Here is a 22048-nt window from a genome sequence, read left to right as displayed (position 1 = left end):
GTGTGTGTGTGTGTGTGTGTGTGTGTGTGTGTGTGTGTGTGTGTTTTGAAAGATGATATACTCAAAAGCCGTGTGCGAGAAAAGGTCCCATGCAGAGAGAGAGAGAGAGAGAGAGAGAGAGAGAGAGAGAGAGAGAGAGAGAGAGTTATCAACAATATTTCTTAGATTTATTTCCTGTTAGATCATTTTTCCTCCCTCACTTCCTGCCTGGGAAAGAGAGAGAGAGAGGGGGGAAGGGAGGGAGGGTGAAAGAGTGTGTGTGTGTGTGTGTGTGTGTGTGTGTGTGTGTGTGTGTGTGTGTGTGTGTGTGTGTGTGTGTGTGTTATAGTGAAACATAAACAATGGACTGAAAAAGCATGAAACACGTGGCGGACATGTTTATACTTTGTTACCAGACGAGACCAGAACTGCGTAGGAGAGAGAGAGAGAGAGAGAGAGAGAGAGGGAGAGGGAGAGAGAGAGAGAGAGAGAGAGAGAGAGAGAGAGAGAGAGAGAGAGAGAGAGAGTTGTGGGGGGGAACCAGGAAGAAAAGTGAGAGGAAACGGTTGAAACAGGTTGAAAAGTAAGAAGAGGTAGAAACGTTAGAGGAGGAAGAAGAAGAAGAAGAAGAGGCAGAAAAGTAAAAGGAGGAGGAGGAGGAGGAGGAGAAGGAAGGAAAAGAAAAGAAGATGTTGTGAAGAGAAAATTAATAACGAAGAAGAATAACAACTATAAAATAGCAAAAAATAAAAAGGAAAAAGAATAAGGAAGAGAACGAAGGAGAGAAAGAAGGAAGGAAGAAGGAGAGATAGAAGGAAAGGAAAGAAAACGAAAAACTTGTACCCAGTTGGGGAGTTTATGTTGGGGATACCGCTCCCCTCTCACCCCCTCCCCCTCCAACTCGCTTAGAGCCAAGTTTGGAGGTGCCATGGGGGGTCTGCTGGCGAGTGATGAGGAGGAAGAGGAAGAGGAGGAGGAGGAGAGGAAGGAGGAAGGGCAGGGTAGCAATACGTAAAGAGAAATATAAAGTAGATAAAACAGCTGGAATTAGAGAGAGAGAGAGAGAGAGAGAGAGAGAGAGAGAGAGAGAGAGAGAGAGAGAGAGAGAGAGAGAGAGAGAGAGAGAGAGAGAGAGAAAGTTGGTGTTGTAGAGTGGCTGGCAACTTTAAGGATCACCATTCCAGGACACACACACACACACACACACACACACACACACACACACACACACACACACACACACACACACGCACACAAACTTGCATTCATGTATAATCTTGAAAAAATGCAAAGAACATTCACTCTAGCCTTGCATTTAGAAACAAAGCAAAAAAAAAAAGAGGAAACAGCTTTAATTAAAAAAAAAAAAAACACCTGAAATTGTCATATAAATCAGGTACAATTTAATAGCCAATCTCTTTAGAATAAAACATAAAACACGTGAACCATTTAATTATTCACTGCCATCAAATTGACACTATAAAACATACAGCTGTGAAATATTACCCATTAAACCTTCATATTTTTGCAAACAGTTTTTCCATCATTATTCCCATTTTTTTCCTTTTCCATTATAGAAAATAAAACAAACTTTCAATCCTTTCATTTTCATCATATTTAATAGTACAAACCTTTCCATTTCTTCATTATTTTTTTCCTTTCCCTTTTACAGTAGAAGCAAAATTTTCCATCGTTACCTTCATCTTTTTCCTTCCTATTCATTAAAACTCCCAAACACGCCAGCTTATTCTTAGGTCTTCTAGGAAAGGTCTTGTTTTGCTGAGGCTGAAGGGTGAACGAGGCCAGGCGTGGAGATAGTCACTTGGTCATATATAGAGCGTGATGGTGGTGGTGGTGGTGGTGGTGGTGGTGATGGTAGTGGTGGCGGTGGTGATGGTGGTTACCTGTCCCCGTTACCTTGATTACTTACGTGTTGCCATTACCTCCTTCCTCCTCCTCCTCCATCTACTTCTTCCTCCTCTATGGTTCATCTACTGTGTGTCTCCTCTTCTTTCCTCTTCTCTCTCCCCATTTTTTCTTTCCTCTTCCTTTCTCTTCCTTTCTTTTCCTTTTCCTCTCCCCTCTTCTTTCTTTTCCTCTCCTCTTCATCCGCTTTCTCTTTTCTTCTTACTCCCTTCGTCTTATTCCTCTTGCCTTTTCTACCTCATCATCTTCCTATTCATCCTCTCTTTCTTCTCTCCCCTCTTCGACTATAGCATTCCTCTCTCTCTCTCCCTCCTGTGTTCCTTCTGAGAGAGGGAGAAAGAGAGGGGAAAAAGTGAGGGGTGTGAGATAAAGGGTGGCATTTAAAGGGGGGAGGGGAAAGGGAGAGTGTCAGGTGTGTGTGTGTGTGTGTGTGTGTGTGTGTGTGTGTGTGTGTGTGTGTGTGTGTGTGTGTACGTACGTGTCTCTAGATAAGGAATGAAAGCAGGTTTGTATGCAGAGTAATATTTGTCCTTCTACCGTCTACCATTTTTGCATTCTATATTTACTCTCTCTCTCTACTCTTTCTCTCTCTCTCTCTCTCTCTCTCTCTCTCTCTCTCTCTCTCTCTCTCTCTCTCTCTCTCTCTCTCTCTCTCTCTCTTACGTCCCCAATCCTTCATTTATCCACGTTCATTTCACATTAACATTCCTGTCTGCGAGTCTTTTTCTCCCCTACTTCCTCCTCTCTCCGCAACCACCACTACCTCCTCCTCCTCCTTTTCCTCCTCCTCCTCCTCCTCCTCCTCCTCCTCCTCCTCCTCCTCCTCCTCCTCCTCCTCCTCCTCCTCCTCCTCCTCCTGGTGATGCTGCTCCTCCTTGTTCCTCGCGAGCTGGCCGCCGCCCCCCGTCGCGTCTCGGTCACCCTTCAGCGCACCACAAAAACCGGGACCCGAAGACGGATTCCTGTTGCTACGAGGGAGGGGGGTATTTTTGGCGTGGAGGAGGTGCGGCGGTCGGCCCTCCCAGCAGCCCACCCCGGCGTGTCTTGCAGGGGCGCCTTGCACACTCAAGACACATTTAGCGCCGCCGTCCTCAGCTGTTGTGTCTGTGGGAAGTTTGGCTTATGGAGTGATTGTTTTGTCGCTTGTAGGGTTGTGTGTGTGTGTGTGTGTGTGGGTGGGTGGGTGGGTGGGTGGGTGGGTGTCTTATTGGTGTATTGATGTGCTGAGAGGGTAAAAAAAATGAGGCATACTTAGGGAAAGGGTTGTTACTTGTACCTTATCCAGCTGTACTTTTCTTTTCGAGTGTTGATTCTTGTCGCTCTGTTAGGAAAGTCTGGAAAAGTTCTGTCTGTAGGAGGTATTGAGTACTGGTGTGCCGAGAGGGAGAGGGAAAAATACTTAGGAAAAAAAGGGTTTAGTCTTATGGGAATGTAGTTTTCTTGTCTAGTCTTGATTTTCTGCTGACGTTAATGGTTTAGTGAAAATTGTGTGTAGAAGGTATTGGATTATTGATATTGTGAGAGTGAGAAAAGGAAGCAGACTTAGAAAATAAAGGGTTTTGTGTTATCCAAACGTATTTTTACTCGTGAAGTCTTGATTTTTTTCTCACGGGTAAGATTTGAGGTTTTGTGTGTGTGGGAGTTATCGAAATATTGATGTTTTCTGAGAACGTTTCCGGAAGAACGTTTGCAGGGAGAAAAAATAAGAAGAAAAATAATAAAACATCTCCAAACGAGCTATTATGACTTGTTTACTTGTTTACTCTCCTGTCACGGCTGCTCTTCTTGTCTTGTTTTGTTTTTGTTTCTTTTTTTCACAGTCATAAGTAGCTGAGGCCTTGGAGTGGCGGCGTCACACTCCACTTAACTTCACTTATAAGTACCTAAAGTAACACGCACAACCGTGCACTACAAATGACACTTACACACCTTAACCTCACACTCAAAACACACTCATCCTTATACACTATTCACACAACACTCACTCATACACTCATACACTCAACCAGACACCCAATAACACACTCATACACTCAACCAGACACCCAATAACACACTCATACACTCATACACTCAACCAGACACCCAATAACACACTCATACACTCATACACTCAACCAGACACCCACTAACACACTCATCCTCACATTTACACAACCCTCACCCACCTCACTCAATCTCACACTCAAAATCACACTCACCTCATCTGCTCATGCACGTCTCGAGGGAAGGAGCTCTGCCACGCCTTCCCTTGCAACGCCCAGGGCTATTTCTGCCAGAGGGTCCAGCGTGGCGGCGCCTTCCTTAGTAGCCAACGCCTTCCATCCTTCCCTCACTTCCTTCCTTACCTTCCTTCTCTTCTTCCCTTCTATCTCTCACTTCATCCTTCCTTCCCTCCTTACCTTTCCTTCCTTCCCGTCTACCCTTCCTACCTCCCTCCCTCCCTCCCATACAGGCAAAGGTAGACAGGGGTATCACTTTCCTACCCCCTCCCTCCCAGACCACAGGACCGGCGCCCCTGTGGTCACTGCTGAAGGAGGAAGCTGTGACTGTCTCGATTACCTCTTGCATCAGGTCAGGAACACGACCCACGACTACTGCACCTGCTGCCACTACTGCTACGTCTACTATGACTGCTATAACTTTAACACGACTATTACGAATACTATGACTATTTTTACGATTACTACTACTACTGTTGCGACTGGTACCACTACTTTTACGACTACTGCAACTAGTACGACTATTTTTATGACTACTACGACTATTTGTACGAATGCTTTCACTACTGCTACTACTAGTACTCGTATAACTACGACAACCACCACCACCACCATCACCATCACTACTACCATTATAACTACAACCACTAATACGACCACTAGTTACGACCTGCCATGGGATAAATAGTTCACATTTAAGAAAAAAAAAAAGATAAAGAAGACCCCCTTCGTCAGCCACGTCAGAAGAAAGGAGGAGGGAGGAATGGCTGACGAAAATTGGCTGACACATAGAAAGAAAAAAAGAAAAAAAATACACACAAGGGAGGAAAAAAAAAAAAGACTCAAATTCTTCCCCTGAAAACTTGACATGGGTCGTTAAGGGTAAATTACTTAGACCCTTATTTGGGGAGGGAGAGAGAGAGAGAGAGAGAGAGAGGGAGGGAGGGAGGACTAACCTTATTTTCCTTTCATTTTCAGGTAAATTAACGGAGAGGTGACGGGACGGCTCCTGTGAGTACGTACGTGTGTGTGTGTGTGTGTGTGTGTGTGTGTGTGTGTGTGTGTGTGTGCATCTTTATGTATATTTATGTATCTGAATATGAAAAGTGGTTGTGTGTTTAGGGTTTGTTTGATCTCTCTCTCTCTCTCTCTCTCTCTCTCTCTCTCTCTCTCTCTCTCTCTCTCTCTCTCTCTCTCTCTCTCTCTCTCTCTCTCTCTCTCTCTCTCTCTTAGCAAAAACACAGAATCTTAAAACAAGGAAATAAACAAACAAACCAAACAAGACATTCACGTAACAAAACCAAAACAAAAAAGTCAAGAAAAAAGTGTGAGAAGAAAGAACACAAACTGTAACCTCACTCATTCACCACAACAACCCAAAATTATCTCGTTTAGTAAATATCATCCCCAACTTTTTATATTCACCTCTTTATTCTCACTTTTTTTTACTCTATTTTTACTTTTCTTTCCTGTTCCTCTCACAGCTTCAGGTAACACAGGTAATTCTCCTCCTCTCCCTCTCTCTCTCTCTCTCTCTCTCTCTCTCTCTCTCTCTCTCTCTCTCTCTCTCTCTCTCTCTCTCTCTCTCTCTCTCTCTCTCGCTTCCTCTCACGTGACAGGCTCTTAGATTGCTTCTGCCACCACGCCGCGCCACCACAGCACCGCCACGCTCACCACAACATTGCAGTCCTCACCACACACTCACCACATTCACTCTATTTCACTTCCTCAAAGCTTTTTTATTGATCTGTGTGTATTTATTTAATTTTATTTGTTTATTTATGTATCTTCTTCTTTGATTTGGAGGTAAGTTATTGGGTTTTTCTTATTTTTCTTCTTTTTTGTCATATTTTTTTTGCCTTTCACTTTTTCGCCTTCTTTATTTGATAACTTTTCTTCATCTTTTTCTTTCCTTCTTTCTTTTTCGCCATTTCTGTGTTCACTTTTATCTCTTTTTCTTTCTTTCTTACTTTTCAGTTATTTTTGTGTCAATGGTTGGCCTTCGTTACGCATAAGCTCTCTCTCTCTCTCTCTCTCTCTCTCTCTCTCTCTCTCTCTCTCTCTCTCTCTCTCTCTCTCTCTCTCTCTCTCTCTCTCTCTCTCTCTCTCCGCCCACCCTCCCCATTACCCCATTAGCCAGCTGCCGCCCCTTCGCGTGTTGCTAAGGTCACCCACGCCCATCTCCGCCCATGCAGCATCCCGCCCATGCCTCAACCACTCCCCTGGCCGCCCACACCTCAGTCTCTCCCTCACTTCTCTTAATCTCTCGTTTTCTTGCTCTCTTTCCCTTCTTCCCACTCATTTTCTTTCTCCTTCCTGTTTCTTTCCTTTTTTTTCCATCTTTGTTTATCCTTCCTTTCTTCTTTTCTTCTTCCTTTTCCTCCTTTTTTTCTTTTTTTCTTCCTCCTACTCGCTTCTAACATAATCTGTTTCTCTTTCCTTTTTTTCCTTCCCTTCTTATTCTTGTATGTATCTTATATTTCCTTTTCCTCTACTTCCTTTTATCTTTCCCTTTATCTCCTCCTCCTACTCTCCTTTACCTCCTTCCCGCTTCTCTTTCCTTTATTTGTCTCTTCTCTTCCTCTAATCTCTCTCCACTTCTCCCTTTTTTTCCTTCTACAAGTTTTATCTCCATCCACTCCCTATACCTTCTCTCCACTCTTCCTCCTACTCACCTGTCATTAATCTATCCCTCTTCCACCTGGCCTCCACCTGTTCTCACCTTTTCTCCTTTATCATCCACCTGTCTTCTCCATTCCCCACGACCCTTACCTTCCTCCACTAGTAATCCACCCATACATACTACGTGATTGAGTGAGTGAGTTCGTGAATTTGTTTGTTAGTGAGAGCGTGAGTTTTTTGTGAGTTCGTGGGTGAGTAAGTTCGTGGGTGAGTAAGTTCGTGGGTTCTTAAAATCGTGAGTTCGTTTATTCGTGAGTGCGTGAATGCATCGTCAGTATCACACTTAACACCTTGAGGCAGCGTGTATTTTTACCCCGGAGGTCGCGGCAGCATATCTTGGCACGCTGGGTTCACGCTGAGATGTGAGGTCTGCATGAGCCTTGCCTGCCTTGAGTGCATGGCTGGATATAGAAACACTCCCTCACAGATACTTCAGAGAGGGAAACGATGATATACACTGAGTGGGGAGAGAGAGAGAGAGAGAGAGAGAGAGAGAGAGAGAGAGAGAGAGAGAGAGAGAGAGAGAGAGAGAGAGAGAAGAGGTACACTGAGATACACTGGTTGAGTAATGCAATGCTTGATGGAGAGAGAGAGAGAAAGAGAGAGGAACACTGAGACAGATATACTGGTTGACTGATGCTTGAGACAGAGGAACACAGATATACAATGGATAATGTTTCATGGGGAGAGAGGAAGACTGAGAGGTATTGGGTGATGTCTGTTGGAGAGAGAAGCTTTGATAGTGATTGGTAACATTGCGTAAGCTGATCGGATGGTGTAGATAGTTAGATAGGCAGTTAGATTGATAAGTAGATAGACAAAAACAGGAGACAGAGAGACTTAGAGACTGATAAAAAGACAAATAGACCAATAGACAGGAATGATGATAGCCAGACGTATTAATAGATCGCTAGACAGACACGAGATTAATAGGAAGTTACACAAACAGGCAAACAGAGAGGACATTTGCAAAGCTACACATTTATTATTACTTATTATTTTTAGTACACCCGCTCCATTCTTCTCTCTCTCCCTCTCTGTCTCTGTCTCGGTCTGAGCTCGAGGACAAAGGACCTTTAAAGCTAATCACAAGGTGCGTAACATTAGGAGCGTTAGGCCTCCTGTGTATTGTTTCCCGCTCTCCCTTTCCTCCCTCCTGTCTCCAGTTCCTCCCTCCTGTCTCCTGTCCCCCTCCCCTTTCTTCCTTCCTTCTCTCCATTGGGGCAGAGAATAAGAAACACATTTTTCACTTTTTTTCTTCCTTCCTTTCTTAGCCACGAGACGAAGGAAGGAGGGAGGGAAAGAAAATGACTGACACGTGTGAATGGAAACTGTAGATCGAGGGAAGAAAAATTACTAAAGATCCATTTGTTTACAAGGAAATTATATGAAGGGAAATTGAGTAAAATAAGTAAAAATAGAAGAAGGAAGGAAGGAAGGAAAAATGACACGTAAGGAAAAAAAAGAACAAGAGGTGGATAAGGAAAAAAATGACTAGATACATTTGTTTGAAAGTAAATGATGCGAAGAGAAACTGAGGAAGATAAAAATAGGAGGAGGAGGAGGAAAAGTAGGAAGAGGATGTTTTGAGAGGAGGAAAAATGAGAGATTGCATGAGGAAAAAATTGCTAATGAAGTCATTTTGTTGAGGAGTAACAGAGAGACGTGGAGAGGAACCAAGCAGGACGTCTGGAGATAAGAAGAGGAGAAGAAGGAGGAGGAGGAGAAATAAGAGAAGGATATGAACGGAAGAGATAACACAGTAAAAAAAAAAAGGGATTATGAAAACAAACCAAGAAAATATTTGAAAACAGAAGGAGGAAGAGAAGAACGTAAAGGAGAAAAACACAAAGTATAACATAAAAAATAATCATTGATAAAGAAACCAAAGAAAGATGTACAAAAAAAGAAAGAGATAGAAGGAAAAGGAGGAGGAGGAGGAGCAGGAGGAAGAGAAGGACATAAGTGAAAAGAAAGCAACAAAAAATGAATAAAAAAACAAAAAATCTAAAAAAATAGAAAGAGATAAGGAGGAGGAGGAGGAGGAGAAGGAGGAGGAGGAGGAATGGGTCCCACGTTAGGATAATATCAAGTATCCTTCAATTCATTCACAGGAAGCAGCCTGACACATAACCCCGAGGTAGGAAGGGAGAGAGGGAGTGAGAGTGGGAGCGTGGGTGAGAGTGTGTCCCTTCAGGGTGATTGGGAGGGTGATACGGGCATGTGGGAGGAAGGAGAGAGAGAGAGAGAGAGAGAGAGAGAGAGAGAGAGAGAGAGAGAGAGAGAGAGAGAGAGAGAGAGAGAGAGAGAGGAAAGGAGAAGAAGGATGAGAGGAAGAAAAGAGGAGGAGGAGGAGGGAGAAAGAGTAAGAGGAAGAGAGGAGAAGAGATAAAGAATGTAGAGGAGGAAAGAAAAGAAGAGGAAGGAGAGAGAGAGAGAGAGAGAGAGAGAGAGAGAGAGAGAGAGAGAGAGAGAGAGAGAGAGAGAGAGAGAGAGAGAGAGAGAGAGGAAATACTTCTCCCAACCTGAATAAGAACAAGAACAGATCCGGCATAAGGGCAGGTGAGAGAGAGAGAGAGAGAGAGAGAGAGAGAGAGAGAGAGAGAGAGAGAGAGAGAGAGAGAGAGAGAGAGGACAGGTGAGAGGGAAGAGGTGAGTGTGAGATGCCATATAAAACCCAGACAGGTGTGGGCCGCAGGTGTGGGTGTGTAGATGTGTAAAAATGAGACTTTCCCTTCGAATTTACATAGAATAAAAATTTAGTATCACATGAATTTTTATTATTATTATTTTTATTATTTATTATTATTGTTATTTTCTCAAGGGCGTCGTGAGAATGAGGGGGACTTGAAATGCCAATACAGAAAGACCTTAAGTTAAATGGTCTTTCTAAATGTACTCCAGTCATCCTTTAAGTCTTGTTTGTATCGGTTCTGAAGCTCCTCTCTCTCTCTCTCTCTCTCTCTCTCTCTCTCTCTCTCTCTCTCTCTCTCTCTCTCTCTCTCTCTGGTATTTTTTATTCATCACTGTCCTATCATGTCTTCTTTACGTTCCTCCTCCTCCTCCTCCTCCTCCTCCTCCTCCTCCTCCTCCTCCTCCTCCTCCTCCTCCTCCTCCTCCTCCTCCTCATTGTTCTCCTTGTCTCTTTTTCCTCCCTCCCCTCCTCCTCTTCCTCCTCCTTCCCTATTCTCAATTTTCTCTCCCCTTCCCCCTTCATCATTTCTCATTCATTCCTCGTCTGTTTTGAAAAGCTAATGAGAAGTGTAAAATTATCAATGTGAGTGTATGACAATGGAGACGTTTTCAATTTTTTTTAGGTTCTTTGCTTATTTATTCATTCGTTCATCTGTAGCTTTGGGATATTCAGTGAAAAAATATGAGTAATGTATTATAATTGAATATCCACAATATATGACACTTATTTTCCTCCCAAGCTTATCAAAATTTATTCATTCATTCTTATCCATGGTTCAGTCACACTTAAACTTATAATTATTCAGACCTATAGACCCCACGGCTTATTCATAGTCTATTCACACTTATTCATACTTATTCACACTCATCCACCCTCACACTCACTCACTCATTCAATATTCACGGCTCACACTCCGCCATTGTTTTTCTCATCAGCCACGCAAGGGTAGACTGACTGACTGGCGAACTTTCACGACACTCTTTATCTATATGCCTGTCTGTCCGCCTGTCTGTCTGTCCGTCTGTCTGTCAGTCTGCGTGCATGCATGTATGTATGTGCGTGCGTTTGTGTGCGCGTGCAGTCTACTCTCTCCTTTGTTTGTGCATGCAGTGTGTGATGCTGCAGTGTTGGCTTTGTATGTGCTGTGTGTGTGTGTGTGTGTGTGTGTGTGTGTGTGTGTGTGTGTGTGTGTGTGTCCTTTCGTGTCCTGTACTTTTTATTTAATTTTTTTTACTTGTTTTCTTTTTATATATTTTTGTTGTTTTTTTTATTAATACTGTTCATGTTTGTTTGTTTGTTTTTCTTTTTTTCTCTTTCTATCGCTATTTTTGCCCTTTGCCTCTTTTTTTTATTCTGTTTTCCTTCTCTCTCTTTTCTGTATGATCGCCTTGTGTTTTCCCTTTTCTTAATCTTCTTCTTATTTTCATGTTTGTCTGTTTCCTTCTTCTCTGAGCAACACACCAACAGACACAACACCCGCACTCAGTACACTACAGTAAACCAGTACACACCACCACCAAACAACAACTACACTTTGTATGTAAACCTGCAAGCCTTTCTTTCATCAACATTTAACACTCAGCACAACACCGACGTTTATACACTCACCTCCCGTCCCCTGCCGCCACCACCACCACCACTGCCACCACCACCACCTGCCACACACGCCTCGCTTATTAAACTATCAACGTTAACATTCTCTCTCTCTCTCTCTCTCTCTCTCTCTCTCTCTCTCTCTCTCTCTCTCTCTCTCTCTCTCTCTCTCTCTCTCTCTCTCTCATCCAAACATTTCACTTCAGAATCACTTTTTTTTCCTTTTTCCTCTTCCTGTTTCTCCTTTTTCTCTCTTCCTCTCTTTTCCTTCTACTTTTCCCTTTCATTTATTTCCCCTTTACTCCACTTCCTCTTTCTCTCCCTTCCCATTTCCTCTTTTTCCCTCTTTCCTTCCCCTCTTCCATCTATCCCTTCTTTCCCTTTTTCCCTTCTTCCCCTCTTCCTCTTCCCTTCTCCCCTTCCTCTTCCCCTTTTCCTCTTCCCTTCTCAGCTTAGCCAATAGTCTGAGAGTCATATATTGCTGTGTTTTGCCCCTCCTCCCTCTGTTTCCCTGTTTCCCCTCGCCCCTTGCGTCGTAGTTTCCTATAAGGGGAAAAAGGGTTAGGTTAGGTGGCATGTGAGGGAGGGAGAGGGAAAGAGGAGATGGAGAGAGGGAGAGGGAAAGAGGAGATGGAGAAAGGGAGAGGGAATGGAGGGGAAAAACAAACACACAAGAGGACATTTCGTTTAAGTGAGGAAGCGTGTAGAGAGAGAGAGAGAGAGAGAGAGAGAGAGAGAGAGAGAGAGAGAGAGAGAGAGAGAGAGAGAGAGAGAGAGAGAGAGAACCGGTTTTTCTCTCTATTGATTAAGAACCAATTCATACCAACTGCTGTGTTTTCCCAGAGAGAGAGAGAGAGAGAGAGAGAGAGAGAGAGAGAGAGAGAGAGAGAGAGAGAGAGAGAGAGAGAGAGAGAGAGAGAGAGAGAGAGAGAGAGAGAGAGAGAGAGAGAGAGAGAGAGAGAGAGAGAGAGAGAGAGAGAGAGAGAGACTCGTCTGTTCTTCTGATAATTGAAGAGAATCAACAAAAATCGAACACGGAACAATGATAAGAGAGAGAGAGAGAGAGAGAGAGAGAGAGAGAGAGAGAGAGAGAGAGAGAGAGAGAGAGAGAGAGAATTTACCTGAACTACCAAAAGGAAATAACATTCACATACGTATTATATTCCATGGCATATTTTTCTCTCTCTCTCTCTCTCTCTCTCTCTCTCTCTCTCTCTCTCTCTCTCTCTCTCTCTCTCTCTCTCTCTCTCTCTCTCTCTAAGTCAATATCCTCATAATTCATACTTTATTTTGTCTAAAGAACCAAAAACGCGGAAATATAAGAAAGACTATAGAAAAAATAGAAATGAAGAAAATATTAATAAGAAGGAGGAAAAATAGGAGGAAAAATCTTGATAAATAAATAAAGCAATAAGGAAAACACGAAAAATGGAAATACCTGCGAATGTAAAGAAAGGAAGGAAGGAAATAGAATAAACAATAAACTCAAGAATGAAGCAAAATAATGAAAATTCAATAAGGAGAAGATTTGAAAGTTAAGAAGAATGAATGACGAGAAGAAGGAGGAGGAGGAGGACAGGAGAGGACAAGAAGAGTTGCATGAGTCACTAGGCGTGGGCGTGGGCGTGGCTGCCTGGGTATGGGCGTGAGTGTGACGTGGATACTGGTGAGGGTGTGGGCGGGTGTGGGTGTGTGTGTGTTTGGGTGTGTGTGTGTGTGTGTGTGTGTGTGTGTGTGTGTGTGTGTGTGTGTGTGAACAGTTGCTTACATATCACCAATACAGCGTCACACGTCACACTACTCGTCACTCTTGTTGTTGTTGTTGTTGTTGTTGTTGTTGTTGTTGTTGTTGTTGTTGTTAATATTCTTTTTTTTCTTTTTGTGTGTGTATGTTGAATAAGAATTACTTTTTTTCTTTTTTTTCTTGTTTTCCTTGAAGTGGCATTAGTTTTTCCTCCTCCTCCTCCTCCTCCTCCTCCTCCTCCCTCTTCTGTGTTCTTAAAGTTATATACGCAACAAAGAGCATCTATTACTGTTATAAAGATAGTAATTCAAACAAACAGTAGTAGTAGTAGTGGTAGTAGTAGTAGTAGTAGTAGTAGTAGTAGTAGTAGTAGTGGTAGTAGTAGTAGTAGTAGTAGTCAGTCTGCCACGACCTTGAGGTGTTAGTGGAGGTGCCGAGGTGGCGGTCTGGTGCCTCTCACTCTGGCACTCCCTCCTTCTTACTCCTCTCCACGGCTCTCTCCTGTCCTCTCTCTCTCTCTCTCTCTCTCTCTCTCTCTCTCTCTCTCTCTCTCTCTCTCTCTCTCTCTCTCTCTCCGTTATTCCTTCTCCTCATCCTCCATCTCTCTCCTCTCCTCCTCTCACTGTCTCTCTTCTCCTCCTCTCACCTTCTCGCTTCCTCACTTTGTTAATTAAGGGCAGGTGTTCTTACTAGATAGATACCTTTGTTATAACTCTATCTGCTGTGTATTCTAAGTATTTGTATGTGTTCCATCCCTCCTTCCTCTTCCTCTTCCTCAGTTCCCCCACTCCCTCCTTCTCCTCGTGGTGTTTGAAATTTGAAGGAGTCTTTGTTATGAAGGAAGGCAGTTAAGGTGGAGGCGATGTTGTTATTGCTGTTGGTGGAGGTGGTGGTGGTGGTGGTGGTAATGACATTTCTGATTTTTAATTCTCCTCGTCGTCTCCTCCTCCTCCACCTCCTCCTCCTCCTCCTCCTCCTCCTCCTCCTCCTCCTCCTCCTCCTCCTCCTCCTCCTCCTCCTCCTCCTCCTCCTCCGCCACAGAATACCAAAGACCACAGACCACACCCTCACCTCCTCCCTCCTCTCACCTCTCTCTCTCTCTCCCTCATCACATCCTCCTCTCCTTCCTTCCTTCCTTCCTTCCTTCCTTCCTTCCTTCCTTCCTTCCTTCCTTCCTTCCTTTCCTTTCTTTCTTCCTTTCCTTGTCTCCTTCATCCCACGCACACACGTCACCACTCCCTCTCCCTCTCCCTCTCTCTCACCCCCAGCTGCGTTCCCCCCCCCCGCCTCCTCATAGCACTACACGTTGCGGCTTGTAAGAGTTAGAGGGAGAGAGGGGGAGTGAGAGGGAGGTAGGTATGAGGGGGGAAGACAAGGAAGTGTTTCATTCTCTTATCTAGTAGGTCTCTCTCTCTCTCTCTCTCTCTCTCTCTCTCTCTCTCTCTCTCTCTCTCTCTCTCTTATTTATATTCATTTCTTCCTGTGCTAACTTGCTTTTTTGTATGTGTGGGTGTTGCCTCTCATTTTTTCTTCCTTTCTCTTTTTTTCCCCTTTCCTTCTCCTCCTCTACGTATCTTTTTTTCTTTCCTTTTTTTTTTTAAGTTCACATCCGGTAATCATTAGTTGCTGTCCTTTCCCGTCTTTTCTTATAGCATTAGGCGTTATATAGTAGTAGAAGCAGTAGTAGTAGTAGCAGTAGTAGTAGTAGTCGTAGTAGTAGTGGTGGTGGTGGTGGTGATATCTTTGAAAACGTATGTATGTCTGTAATTGCGAACAAAGAGCGAATATCTGACGCAATCTGAAGGTAAGACACACAGGTTTAGTATTGATGTATTTTTGGAAACATACGTGTTCGCAGTCTAGTTGCAAAGGAAAAGACTTATTTCTGACTCAATATAAACGTAAGACACACAATTTTAGTCGCAGTAGCAGCAGTAGTGGTAGTAGCACCATTAGTCGTATCATTACAAACACGTATTCCCAGTTTAATTACGAACGAAAAACATTCCCAGTGCAAGAACACACGAAGAAACGTATTTCTGACGCAACATACACGTAAGACACACGAATCACATGATGTCACTGTGCGGAGGCAGCGGTGGGCGAGTGCCTGGTTAGCGGGGCACCCTCACCCTTGGGACACGTCACCTGCAGGGGCGGCTGTGCTCAGGTGACGCAAGGTGCCGCTGCACTACCCCCGTGACGCGCTCACACCGCTCATTCACCCGCCTGACGTCCCCGTGAGCTCACCTGCGCGCTTGTCTCCTTAAAGAGTTAGATTCACCTGTGTGGTGTTTGATTCTGTTTAAGTGGCGTCGAATTATTTGTGTTTGGATTGTCAGTGGTGGTGAAATACGCTCCGCTAGTCTTTGTTATTGAGTTTGATCCTCCTGTGTAGTGTTGGAAGCTGTTTAAGTGGCATCGAATTCTCTGTCTCTGAGTCTGGAGTGGCTGTGGAGTTGAAATGTCCCACGCTAGTTCTTGTTACAGACTCTGATCTATGTACGTGGTGTTGGAAATTGTTGAAGTGCCATCGAATCCTTTGTGTGTGGAGTGGCAGTGGTGTTGGAATGCTCTAAATGGTGTTGAATCTCTTATCGTGCCGTGTTGAAACGTATAGAGTGCTTCGCTGATCTGAACTTTATTTTTTATATATATTTTGCACTTGTCTCAGATACCAAAGATTAATGAAGACACGACAGGTACGTGTCTGTTAGTGTGAGTGTATGTGCATGTGTCTCTTCTCCCTGGTACTGAATGGGGGTAGAGGCGCCCGGCACAGGTGAGCAGGACGCGTACTTGTGTCGCCTCAGTGTGCAGGGGAGGTGCTACAATTTTCAGACAATGGAGGAAGTGGAAGGTAAGTTGATGTGTCTTTTATGAGTAGTTCATCTGTTATGGTTTTCCCTCCTTGTGTTGGTCATCTGGTCTCTTGCGGCTCCCGTTCCTCGTGTTCTTGTGTTTTTGACAATGAGAAGATAGGCTGGCCATTCCTTTTTACCTCTTCTTTCGTTTTTATGCTCTTTTCTTGTGTTTTTTTCTTGTGTTCTAACCTTCAGAAGACAGATGAGCACTCCCTTCTATCTTCTTGTGTTCTTACGTTCCTCTCTTGTCTTGTTTACCTTGACTTCCTCTACAGTTCTCCTCATTCATAACACAAAGCACAGTTAGCACATACGTTAGGCTCTGTGTGTTTGTATTTGTGTGTGTGTGTGTGTGTGTGTGTGTGTGTGTGTGTGTGTGTGTGTGTGTGTGTGTGTGTGTGTTTGTCAGTATTTGAGCGGCTTGTGTTTTCGCTGAGTCTTCGCGCTGGCCGTGTTTGGCGTTGCTGGATAGCTCTGTGTTGGGCCGAGTCGCGCTTTGTTGCTCGTTGGCGGCAGCACTTCACCGCCTCTTACCTTGGCCACGGCCCTCTCAGTCCTCGCAGCCCTGACGTCACCGCGAGGGAGTAAGCTGAGTATTGTGCTTTTGTGATGACTGGAGGCTGAGTAGGTCCTGACTTTGTGCATGGCGGGAGGAGGCGGATGCAGTTGATTCAGGTGGATGTGAGTGGATGCAGGTGGATAGAGGTCCTATTTTTAGGAGTGAACATGTTTTGGAGGCTTTTATGCTGACTAGACTTTGATTGTCTCCATAGCGTGTGGAAGAAGTGGATGCAGGAGTGGATACAGGTGGATGCAGGTCCTGTTTTTTTTAAGGGATTGGATGGGTGATGGAGGCGAGGAGCGTTGCGTGGGACGGTTGAGGTGGGCAGGTTGGCCGTGGTGGAGGGCTTGAAGTGGAGTGGGGGTGGTGGAGTGCTGTGGAGGCGGGGCAAGGACTTAAGGGAGAAGAGGGAAGAGAGGAGGAGGAGAAGTAAGAGGAGTAAGGAGCAGTTCCGCATTGGTACAGTAAAGGCGCCTTCTTTTTTCATACCTAAGAGTGTTTTACTTCCTGACCAAGCTAAATTTTGCCATCTTTTCCCAGTAATATTTGTGTCCACGCTAGTTATTCTTAGTGCACTTGGAAGAAACGTACGAGCATTTTACTTTCTAACGAGGCACAATTTTCCCAGTAATTACTCACAGCTTACCGGGAAGAAACTTTGCGGTATTTTCCTTCCTAGTGATACAAAATTTCCTATCATTCCCCAGTACAACTTGTATCCACATTACTTTGGGAAGAAACAGCGAGGGATGCCAGCTTTAGGGACTCCTCTCACCTCAGGAGACGCCCATAACCCGTAGCCAGGGGTGGACAAGGGTCGAGTTAGCATGGCGGGGCCTCCTCAAACACACCTCGCTGTTTTGCAAGGCCTTAAAAGGAGCATACAAGCTTTTGTAGTGACGAGTGTCCGGCAGTGTGGAAGTGTCGCACCGCTGAGAGACGAAGAGGAAGAGAGAGGGAGAGAGTCAGCTTCCCTTCTTGTTATTTAGACGATCGACTTAACTTACGTATAGTATAGTATAGTGGTTTTGTAGTGGATGTTTTACTTATCTTTGTCACTTGTATCATCTTGGGATTTCAATTTATCATTATGTTTTTTTTTTTTTTTTTTTTTTCACTTGTCCTTGTTACCGAATTCACACTGGTCAGTATTTGAAGTGAATAGTAAGTGGATGTAATGGTCGAAGAATATAGAAACATAAGAGAGGATGTAAGAAGCCATCAGTCTTACACTTAGCATTCTTTGTCATTCCATCTGTCTATTCTATCTGGCTTTCAATCTGGCGAATGGTATACAAGTTTAGATGTGTATATTTGTATTACACTTCTGGTCTTCTATTGTCTGTCTATCTGTCCATCTATCTATTATTCTGTGTATCTGATTCTCGATCTGGTGAATGGTATACAAGTCCTGATGTGTATATTTGCACTGCACTTCCTTCACTTCAACCTTTGTTTCCAAGAGAAGGAAGACAGACACACACACACACACACACACACACACACGGTCTGTCATAGGTCCGGGCTAGTCTTATAACGCGTATGATGATGTCAGCGTCTATTCTGGTTTCCTCGCCCGGACTAACAAAAAAAAAAAAAAAAATATCGGCATCAAGGCGAGGCGGTGCTGGTGGTGGTAGTGTTTGTTTGGCCGGGCGAACCCTCACCTGAGGCGCCGAGACCAGGAACCCACTTGATAAGCCTCACCTCCTTGAACCTGGAGAACTGAGCCTGAACTGTACCTGGACTGGGAGAGAAGGACACGGGACAGGGGAGGAATGGAGAAATAGGCAAAGACAAGACGTGTAGAGGATGAGGGAAGTCAAAGGGAAGCGAGGAATGGGACGGTGCCTCTACCTCCCACGCTATCCTGCCTTGGGGACTCCACCCTGCACCTGCTCCCTAGCCAGCCAGCCAGCCAGCCACCAAGCCAGCCTGCCAGCCAGCCAGCTAGTCGCCACGGACACACTCATCCCATCTTACGCAACGCTTGTCTTTAAACCATTCTGCGCTAGTCAATTTTTTCACAAGTCATGTCACTGGGAAAGCATCTTGAGTTTTCTTGCCTTTTGTTTTAAGTTCTAGTATTCCTGACCTCCGTTCCTGTATTACGCTTGTATTTAAACGATTCAATATAAGTCAGTTTCTCACAAGTCATGTCACTGCGAAAGAATCTTAAATTTTCTTGTCCTCTTGCCCTTTTTTTCCAAAATCCACGGTTGAGTTCTTATATTCCTGACCTTCGTTCTTGTATTACCAGTGTCCGTGGGAATGACTGGAGGACAGACAGGGATCAGGTGTGCCTCCTGTTCTCCTTCCCACACGTGTATCACACACTGGACGCAAAGGGCGGCTGGCAAATTGACAGGTAGAGACACGTGATAATTAGGGACGTGAAGATTGCTGGATTTTCCAGCTTAATTTGTTTACCTGTTTCCTCTTCCCCACCTGAGTATTCCTACCTGAGTCACGGAGTCAGGAAGGACGTAGGAGGAAAGAGAAGAGGAAAGATACTCTATTCTCGAGTATCCTAGTCGTGTCCTTGTTCCTTCAAAGATCCTAACACCCACTCTTCTTACCTATATCCTAATCCTACTTACGCTTTCCTATCAAAAATCACAGGAAACAGAGGAAGGACTCAGGCGAAGGATACCACATCTATGAAAGATCCTAGTGTAGTCTTAGCACCTTCAGAGGTCCTAAGACATCGTGCTCCTATACTTTTCCTGTCTAAAGTCACATGAAACAAAAGAAGGACTCGGGCGTAGGATACCTGGCCTCTGCAGCATCCTAGTGGAGTCCTGCAGTTCGCGGCTTTGTGTTTTTGCCGGTGTAACAAATATCTGTGGCCGGACCCTTATTACCTGCAGGCCTGTAATCAGGGGAGACTCAGACAGAATTAATTTGGCCAACGCCTCCGCACCTGTCCTCCCGCAGCCGCTACTCTGTCGGGAGAGAGAGAGAGAGAGAGAGAGAGAGAGAGAGAGAGAGAGAGAGAGAGAGAGAGAGAGAGAGAGTCAGGTACCTACCAAGCAAGACTCGTTTCCAGCAAGACTCGAGAGAATTTCCTGTTTGCTGTTTGTTTGTTTAAGACCTTGAGTGTATGAGGGAGTGAGTGAGTGACGGCATCAGAAATTCATTATACATGTAAACTTATGCCACAATTTACATATAACCACTGGTACACCACACTGGGGAACACACGGAGGCTGGGAGCACTGCAGCCTCACCTTCGTGGCATGCCAGGTAGCGAGGGAAGCGAGGCACCCAGTCAGCCTCGCTACAAATGATAGAGTAGAGAAAGACGCCTTGCAGTACCTGATTTATCGCTGGCTTCACCTGGGCGTGTGTGGGCGCTGTGGGCAAGCAGGTGTGACCGCTGTAGGGGGAGCGTGGGCGTGGGCACAGGTAGGTACTAGGCAGGTAGGTAGGGACAAGGTAATAGAGGTAGTAGGGACGTTAGGATGTCAGGTAAGGTAGCAGGTGCTGGCAGGGTGTACTTGGGGGCTTAACCAGTAACTTGCTCCTTCGTCAGGCAGGTCTTGTCTGCCGTTACTTGCTGAGGTCAGTGCAGGTTGGTCAGGAATCAAGTAAAATATTTGCAGTCACTTCGATTTTTCTGTAAAGTTTTCTCTGAAGCTGCACGAAGCCATCAGGCGTACACGTGGCAGTCCCTGTATAAAACACGCTTGCCTATTCCCACCTATGCATGAACTTAACTAATCCTTTGAAAACTTCCTATTTACTTATCACTAAGGACATGAAATCTTCTAATCTACTAAACATTAATTTGTCAGATTGCATTCCCTGTGTAAAATATGCCTACCTATTTCCTTAATTTATTCAAAGACACCCTATTGACCCAACACTAAAAACCAAAAGTCGTTCAGTCATTGTCATCATAAACATACCTACCAATTTCCCTAATGTATTCAAAAACTCTATCGACTTACTACTAACAATATAAAGTCCTGATCTAGACACTGCCACTATTCGTATGTGAACAGATCAGAGAAGTGGAAGACTTAGTGAGGACAGACTTGACTTTTGGGCGGGAGCGTTAGTGTTGGTTGTAAGTTTGTAACCCCGCGTTGGCCGGAGCCGCCCCTCGTGTGTTGCAGCCTCGATAGTGTGCGATAGCGTTCCTTGGGGCACCTAATGGTGATTAATAGCACCTAATGGAGGGACACGTGCAGTTTTTCGCCGCTGCTATTGACAGAGGAATGTTTGGCCAATGTTTACGATTATGAGAGAGAGAGAGAGAGAGAGAGAGAGAGAGAGAGAGAGAGAGAGAGAGAGAGAGAGAGAGAGAGGCTTATCTGATATAAAAATGAAGATAATCAGGAAAAAATTGACAGGAAATTGCTTGAGAAGAGAATTTTGTAGAGAGAGAGAGAGAGAGAGAGAGAGAGAGAGGCTTATCTGATATAAAAATGAAGATAATCAGGAAAAAATTGACAGAAAATTGCTTGAGAAGAGAATTTTTGTAGAGAGAGAGAGAGAGAGAGAGAGAGAGAGAGAGAGAGAGAGAGAGAGAGAGGCTTATCTGATATAAAAATGAAGATAATCAGGAAAAAATTGACAGAAAATTGCTTGAGAAGAGAATTTTGTAGAGAGAGAGAGAGAGAGAGAGAGAGAGAGAGAGAGAGAGAGAGAGAGAGAGAGAGAGAGAGAGAGAGAGAGAGAGATAACAGAACAGGCCTCGGACAAAACAAGCACAGACTTAAACAAAAACAAACAGAACAAATTGAAGACAAACCAAGCAAACAGATCCGTAATATAACAATGTCTTGGCGTTTTATTCTCGCTTCACTCACTCCTCGATGCAAATGTCTCGGCCAAAATTTGAATACTGTTTTTTCTCTTCGTCTTCTCTCACTCATTCTGTCAGTCTCCGTCCAAATGGGTTAAAAAAATAACTAAAGCCTGTCTGTTTGTCTTTACCGTAAACATCAGCCTCTCTCCTCCCGTCTCTCCCTGTCTCTTCTCGTCTCCCACGTGTGTTAGCTTCCTCCCACCTGTTTCTTACCTGTCCACCGCCTTTACCTGTCTCAGTCTTACCTGTATCTTGTCTCCCTTGTGATTCCTGTCTATTTCACCTGTCTCCTGTCATCATCTTGCACCTTCTCTCTCTTACCTGTCGCTTCCGATGTCTGTATTTTACCTGTCCACTGTCCTCACCTGTCTCAGAATCACCTGTAGTTTGCCTCCTTTGCCTGTCTGTACCTGATCCCCGTCTAAATGGGCTTCAATAGGTAACTGGCATAAGTAACAATGTACTGGTGACAAAGTAAGATGACACGGAATGTATAACAGGAAATGAATACTCGTAGCAGGATATGGATACCAAACTATAGATAACAAGATAACCATGACAATCTCTTTTTCCCGCGTCTTGCTCTACCTCCCTGCTTCCTTCCCTCACACAGCACATTATTCCTCACTCAATTTCCTCTCCTAGTCAAACTGCCGTCACTTCTTGTCCTGACCTGACCACAACCACAACCACAGCCTCCCAAGATCTGACCAAGATGAGAGGTAAGCCAGTTCTGGGGAGGCAAGCCAAGCCACCTAGCAGGGCAGACAGGACCCGTGTGCTAATATGGCGAGGAAGGGAGGAAAGCACAAGCCGGGAGAGTGTTTTCCCTCCATTGCTCATCTGGCAGCGTCGTACATCGCTGAAAAACTATCGTACGCTTACCGTTTCTCAAAATCAGACTAAAAAATAAGAAAGAAATATAGAAAGTATAGAAAATGTTAAATAAGAGATGTTTTTATACT

At 44.4% G+C, this 22048-nt stretch overlaps 1 protein-coding gene across 7 annotated transcripts in view; it reads left to right on the top strand.

The window, feature by feature from the left end:
- LOC135090480 (protein TANC2-like) overlaps positions 1-22048 on the top strand; it is a 67031-nt gene that overhangs the window by 15012 nt on the left and 29971 nt on the right. For 3 of the 7 annotated variants that reach the window (XM_063987246.1, XM_063987244.1, XM_063987240.1), the window contains exon 1: positions 15087-15701. The exons of 1 other annotated variant lie outside the window; for it this stretch is intronic. In XM_063987246.1, coding sequence (XP_063843316.1) covers positions 15599-15701 — 103 coding nt within the window. In that variant the 5' untranslated portion in view covers positions 15087-15598. Of the gene's footprint in view, positions 1-15084; positions 15702-22048 lie in introns of those variants that run through there. 3 more of the 7 variants (XM_063987245.1, XM_063987243.1, XM_063987241.1) reach the window with 2 other exon arrangements.

Source organism: Scylla paramamosain, chromosome 35 (assembly GCF_035594125.1).
Source record: "Scylla paramamosain isolate STU-SP2022 chromosome 35, ASM3559412v1, whole genome shotgun sequence".
Taxonomy (NCBI): domain Eukaryota; kingdom Metazoa; phylum Arthropoda; class Malacostraca; order Decapoda; family Portunidae; genus Scylla; species Scylla paramamosain.
This window is presented reverse-complemented; position numbering and strand designations above follow the sequence as displayed.